Source organism: Diabrotica undecimpunctata, chromosome 3 (genome assembly GCF_040954645.1).
Source record: "Diabrotica undecimpunctata isolate CICGRU chromosome 3, icDiaUnde3, whole genome shotgun sequence".
Lineage (NCBI taxonomy): Eukaryota > Metazoa > Arthropoda > Insecta > Coleoptera > Chrysomelidae > Diabrotica > Diabrotica undecimpunctata.
In genome coordinates, this window is record NC_092805.1 from 6056878 (window position 1) to 6063876 (window position 6999).

Consider the following 6999-nt stretch of genomic DNA (forward strand, 5'->3'; position numbering starts at 1 on the left):
AATAACATTGGAAATTTGTTGTACAACAAAATTTCAAAGTAAATAAGTAATAAAAAGTGTTGTTTTTTTTATTCTATTTTACTGCTTTATACTAGAAAAGCGGCTCAAATAATTTTTTAAAATAAGATAATTACTTAATTCTTGTGATATATTTTCATTTTTTTGTATGTATTTACATTCAATATTAATTTGTTTTGTTCTATAATTCGCTCCTGTAATAATTATGCGATATATTTGATTTAAAGTGAATTCAGGAATTTCTTTGTACTTTGGTAACAATGTCAACTTAGATTTCTGACGTAGATAATGACGTGCATCGACATTTATACTGCACCAACTGTAGGATACTCTTCTTCTTAAAGTGCCTATCCGTTCCGGATGTTGGCGATCATCACGGCTATCTTTACTTTATTTATTGCAGCGCGGAACAGTTCAGTGGTAGTCGTGTTATACCACTTTCGTAAATTTTGAAGCCGGGAAATGCGTCTTCTTCCCGGTCCTCTCTTACCATTTACTTTCCCTTGGAGAATCAGCTGGAGAAGGCCTTAACGTTCTTGATTTCTCATTACATGTCCTAGATATTCCAACTTTTTAGTTTTGACGGTCATGAGAATTTCACATTCTTTCCCCATTCTATGCAGGACCTCCACATTAGTAACTCTGTCAACCCAGGATATACGTAAGATGCGCCTATAACACCACATTTCGAAAGCTTCGAGCCGATTCATAGATGCAACAGTCAGTGTCCATGCTTCCATTCCGTAGAGCAGAACTGTGAATATGTAGCAGTTCAATAGACGGCATTTTGTTTTTAATGATATGTCTCGACTGTTGAAAATGGTTCTCATTCTAACGAATGCTGCTTTTGCTTTTATTATTCGCTGTTTAATTTCTGTTGAGTGGTCCCATTGGCTATTTAAATTGGTGCCTAGATATGTATATTGCTCGACTCTTTCGATATTCTGTTGGTTGATTGTAAGTTGAGCGTTTAGTATTGGTTTTTTACTAATTGTCATAAATTTGGTTTTCTTTATGTTAAGAGCTAGTCCGTATCTGTTGCTGACTTCTGTTATGCGATTTGTAAATATTTGTAAGTCATTCAGATTATCGGCAAAAACTATAGTGTCATCTGCATATCTAATGTTATTCAACCATTCACCGTTTATTAGTATTCCTTTCGCACAACCGTCTAAAGCTTCCTTAAATACCCATTCAGAATAAATGTTGAACAACAATGGAGACAAAATACAGCCCTGTCGTACTCCACGTTCTATTGCAATTTTATCAGTTAACTGGTCTTCTATTTTGATTTTGGCCGTTTGATTGTAGTAAATGTTTCTGATAATTCTAAGATCTTTGTTGTCAATTCCAATTTCTTGCATTAGAGTCATTAATTTGTCATGTTTTACTCTGTCAAATGCCTTCTGGTAATCTATAAAGCATACGTATATGTCACAATTCACATCCCTGCATCTCTGAAATAGCACCTGTACAGCAAAAAGGGCCTCCCGTGTTCCCAGAGCATCACGAAATCCGAATTGTGTTCTTGTTAGTTGTTCCTCACATTTTGTATATATTCTTTTGTGAATGACCTTTAGAAATGTTTTAAGTAAATGGCTCATAAGGCTTATAATTCTATAGTCTTCGCACTTTCTCGCATTGGGTTTTTTTGGAAGATTTATAAAAGTTGACACTAACCACTCTTGGGGAACCACGCCCGTATCATATATACTGTTAAATATATTTGTCAACCATTTTATGCCATCATAGTCCATAAGTTTTAAGAATTCTGAGTGAAAATTATCAGGGCCTACTGCTTTACCATCTTTGGTACTTTTGATGGCATATTTTACTTCTTCGACTGTAAATGGTGGTCCAGATTCGCAATTGGTGTTTGTTGTAATACCAGTGTTACTTCGTATATCTTCAAAAGTTTTTTCTACGTATTTAATCCAAATATCTCTTTTATGCTCAATTTCCAGTACTATGTTTCCCTGATTATCTGTCAGGAATCCAGTGTTCTTGTGTTTATATAAGCCTGCCGCTTCTTTAATCTTTTTATGGAGGTTAAATGAATCATGTTTTTGTTGTAATGACTCTATCTCTGTCCACTTCGAGCTAAACCAATTTTCTTTTGCTATTTTAATAGCCCTTTTTATTTCGTTATTTATGTTGTAGTAGTAATTCTTATTATCTTTAGCGTTTCTTCTGTCTTCCATCATACATAGAATCTCCTCCGTCATCCATTCCTTTTTATTTGTTCTTTCAGGTTTTAAGTATTTCTCTGTTATTTCTTGACTTACTTTGTGCAAATTTTCTAGTTCTTTATCTGTGTTATCTGTTTCTGTACGGGCCCATGGTTTTTCTGTACGAGCCCACGTTTTTTCTTTTAGGCGTTTTTGTACCTTTTCCTTTACTGTTTTATTTTTCAGTTGGTTAATATCGTACTTCATAATTTTTGGTCTTTGAACTTTCTTTAAACTAAGTTTCATTGTGGCGATAAGTGGATTGTGGTCCGAATTTATGTCGGATCCCGGGTACGCTTTAACAGATGTTATAGAGTTTCTAAATCGTTTGTTAATAAGAATATAGTCTATTTGATTTCGTACTGTGTGATCTGGAGTATCCTGGGGAGATTTCCACGTATATAGTCGTCTTGGAGGAAGATCATAAAAGGTGTTTGTCACTACGAGCTGTTCTTCAGTTGCAAATTCAATCAAACGGTCTCCGCGTTCATTACGTTCCCCTAGACCAAAGGATCCCACTAAATTTCCACTTTGTCCTTTGCCAACTTTGGCATTAAAGTCTCCCATTATTAGTATTATTTCGTTTTTCCGAATCCTTTTGACAATATTAGTAAGGTCATTGTAAAATTCTTCTATGATTTCTTCTGGGGCGTCCGCTGTAGGAGCGTATACTTGAATAATGTTTGTTTTTATGGGAGTTGTGTTTAGCTGAACTAAGAGCATCCTTTCTGATACAGGTACAAAGTGACTGACACAGTTGGCGATTTTATTATTCATAATTAGGCCCACTCCATTTATATGTTCGTTCTTAAGATTTCCCGAGTAGAATATTTTGTGATCTTTGATAACTCGGTTATATATATGTAGGATACTAGGAAAAGGAAATAAAACAACAATAACACAGAAGATACATTATATTACTTTTCCAACTCAATTTGAATTTGGGCGAATGTTTTTCCACGCGTTTCCGGAATAATAAAATAAACAAATAATATAGCAGTAGCTGAGATAAAACTAAATATATAAAAAGAACTATCGACACCGATACTTTCTGATAATGGAAAATAAAACTTCGTGACCAAGAAGGCCAAGGTCCAGTTAAACGTGGCAGCCATAGCGCTGCATTTTGTTTTTATTTCTGGAGTGAACATTTCAGACGGTATCATCCATGGTATGGGTCCAAATCCGAACGAATAAGCGATTATAAATATGTTTAAGGACATTATAGGAATAAAACTAAAACCAGTACGTTCACCGAGAACTCCATTTTGTTTTAGGGAGAAATACAAACCAATAAAGGCTGTCGAGAAAGACATACATCCAGAGGAGGCTAAAAGGAGGATTCTTCTTCCAAACCAATCTACGGTAATAGTAGATAAAAGCGTAGCAATCACTTGTATGAACTGGAGCAGGATGACGCAGTAAGAGTCTCTCATTTGTGATCCAGAAATGTAAAATATCTCTTGGGAATAAAACATTATTGCATTAATTCCGCTCAGTTGTTGATAAAACATCAACATAAAGCATATTAGCAAAGCTCTTTTGGTCGATTTTTTTTCAAAAGCTTTCAAAAAGTAATGTTCACGTTCAATATCAGATAATATCTGTTTCATTTCTGCAGAAAAATCGTAGCTTTCGCCTCTCAGTCTTCTAAATGTATTTTCTGCTTTTTCTACATGTCCTTGCTTTAGCATGAATGTTGGTGTTTCGGGCTGAAAGAAAAATGCCACTCCAAAAAGAAGTGGAATAGCACAGCAAGTGATATTAAACGCGATAAGAGGTAAAACAAATCCGAATACTCCACAGTAAAATATTCCAATAGTTATAGAAAGCTGAAAAAACGTACCCAATGCTCCTCTAATGCTATCATGTGCAATTTCACTAGTATATAAAGGGACTATGACACAAAAACTTCCACCAGCTATACCAACCAGAAATCTTCCTATATATGTTAGGGTAATTTCGGCACTGCACGTAATAAGCACCCAACCAATTAAAAACGGAAATATGCTAAATAATACTGTTGCTTTTCTGCCTATCATATCTACGATCCATCCTACTGCAATGCACATAAATATTGCTCCAAGAGTCAACATTGCACCCATCCAGCCAAGTTCTACATCGGTCATATCGATTTCGTTCAACTCACCCTCCTTTAGGTCTTGTGTTATGTTCGAAGTCCATCCAATTCCAGTGCCAATTCCAAAGGCGCCTATACATATACAAACTGCTGCTATATATTGCTGAGTCTTGTCACAGTCGTCAGACATAGTTTTAATATTGTGTTATTAATTTCAAGTCAAAAGCAGTCGCAATACCAAATAGCATCTTAAATATTTCTACGTTAATTATGTAAATAAAGTTTATTTACGAGTCATAAACATACTGTTAAAATAAATAAACATACTTTTTGACAGTGACAGAGCATAAGATATATTATATAGTATCAAACTTATAATCAAACTTCCTTAAGTCTCTACGAGATGTCACTTTTTAACGACAACTATGGTACTGCAACCAATGCTATGGTGCTACCGAGTGTGAATTTGCCGCTAAAGCTGGTAGTGTAGCTTGAGATCAAGGCCGTTTTATCCACTAGGCAATATAGACAGTTGCCTAGGGCGACAAATTATGAGAGGGCGGCAAAAATAAACAACATGGAGCAATAAAAATGTCAGGAAAGAAACGGAAGGCAGAATTTACAAAACAGTCATTAGACCAATAATGGCATAAGTGGCAGAAACAAGACCTGACACAGAGAGGACAAAAAGGATGTTAGAAACAGCAGAGATGGAAACAATTAGCAAAATTAATGGTAAGACACTATGGAACAGAGCTAGAAGTACAGATATAGGACGTAAGGTGAAGAATATCAAGAACTGGGTAAGAAATAGAAGAGTAGAATGGAACGATCATATAAGCCAAATGACAACAAATAGAGTAGTATAGATGGCAAGTGACGGTTCCACAAAAGAAAGACAATCAGTAGGAAGACCACGAAAACGATGAAACGACAACCAACTGGAGGCACATTGAAAAACAGACAGAGTCTAAATAAAAAGAAGAAGAAGAAAACTATATGCAGATGACACTGTGATTGTTGCAACGAGCATAGAAGAAAAACAATGTCTATTCGAAAGCTTAAGTATGTATAATACTAAGATGGGAAGTACTATAAACGGGAAAAAATTACTTAATATGCTAATTATAAAAGACCACAAAATATACACCACATATTGACAATTAATTGTAAAGTGATAAAACAAGAAAAAAATTTTTTTACACGAATTACAAGTATTTTTAAATATTGTACAGTTGTCATTTGTGCCAATGTGTAACGATAAGACTACCAAAGAGAATTGAAGTACTATTATAAAAATAATATCTCAATCAACCATGGGAGCTTATCGTCTATGCCTTGCTTAGATCAGTATCTCAAGTGAGAGTTTGTCTTGTCTTAAACTAGGGATTGAACCTGAGCTCTTCGCTGACAGCAAATAAAACAAATTTTAACCAAACATATTTATTAAAAAAAATAAAAAACAATCATCAACCCTGCCAAAGCTTAACAATTAATTCGTGTGGATGATACTTATAGCATAGATAGGCTGCTTATGTATCCTCTAAATTAGATGTTATGTTGTGACATGTGGATATGGCCTCCTGATTAAGTGGTTAATAATTTTGACAATCAATTCTTCAATATATTCTTCGATATGGTCAATAAATTTAAATTTTGTTAATAAACCCTTTAGTATATTCTTCGATATGGTCAATAAACAACAACAGTTGTCATTCTCAGAGATTGACTGATGTCAACATCCATAACACTACCAAATAAACCAAATGCAAAAGAATGCCAAGACCACGGATAATAAGTTTAATGAGTCGTACGTTCAAAATATTTTTAAAAATTATACACCGGAGAATACACAACAAACTTGAGCAGGACATAAGTGACACTCAATTTGGATTTAGGAATGCACTGGGAACGAGGGAAGCCCTGTTCGCTGTGAATGTACTTGTGCAAAGGTGCATGGATGTTAATCAACCAGTATATATGTGTTTCTTGGATTACAACAAAGCCTTCGATAAGGTCAGACATAACCGTCTTATCGAATTACTTGAAAAGAAAAACTTAAATATGAGAGAAATCAGGATCATTAGCGCTATCTATTATAATCAGATCGCTGTGGTAAAAGAGAACAACGTCTTTTCAAATGAAATACAGATTGAAAGAGGTGCCAGGCAGGGCTGTGTCCTGTCTCCTATTTTGTTCAATATATATTCAGAGGAAATAATCCAGGAAGAACTAGAAGAACTAACTATGGGATTAAAAGTAAATGGCCGACCAATCAATAATATACTGTTTGCCGACGACACTATTTTATGAGCGTAATGTCTTGAGGATTTACAACAAAAGGTTGACAGAGTAATAGAAGTCAGTGAAGAAATCGGACACAAAAAAGACACAATTTATGGTAATTACAAAAGCCCAACAGCGCCAAGAATCCATAACAACACATGGAGAACAAATTAAAAAAGTTGAAAAATATAAATATCTGGGTACAATATTTAACGAAAATAATGATTACACAGAAGAGATTAAGGCAAGAATAGGACAGGCAAGAAATTCTTACAACAAACTGAAACAAGTACTCTGCAGCAGGGACATTTCAATTTCTTTAAAGATACGACTTCTGAGATGCTACGTGTTCTCCGTATTATTTTATGGGTTGGAGGCTTGGACATT

The 6999-nt window shown here is 34.8% G+C and overlaps 1 protein-coding gene across 1 annotated transcript; it reads right to left on the minus strand.

Moving 5' to 3' along the window:
* Positions 1 to 3144: 3144 nt before the first annotated feature.
* On the minus strand, positions 3145 to 4670 carry LOC140435466 (facilitated trehalose transporter Tret1-like). The gene has a single exon (XM_072524200.1). It carries the CDS (start codon positions 4514 to 4516, stop codon positions 3164 to 3166), a length of 1353 nt encoding a protein of 450 aa, XP_072380301.1. The 5' UTR covers positions 4517 to 4670; the 3' UTR covers positions 3145 to 3163.
* Between the last annotated feature and the right edge of the window lie 2329 nt (positions 4671 to 6999).

What these genes read in the sequence shown, in the direction of transcription:
- LOC140435466 (XM_072524200.1), bottom strand. Translation starts at nt 4,516, where the DNA reads ATGTCTGACGACTGTGACAAGACTCAGCAATATATAGCAGCAGTTTGT.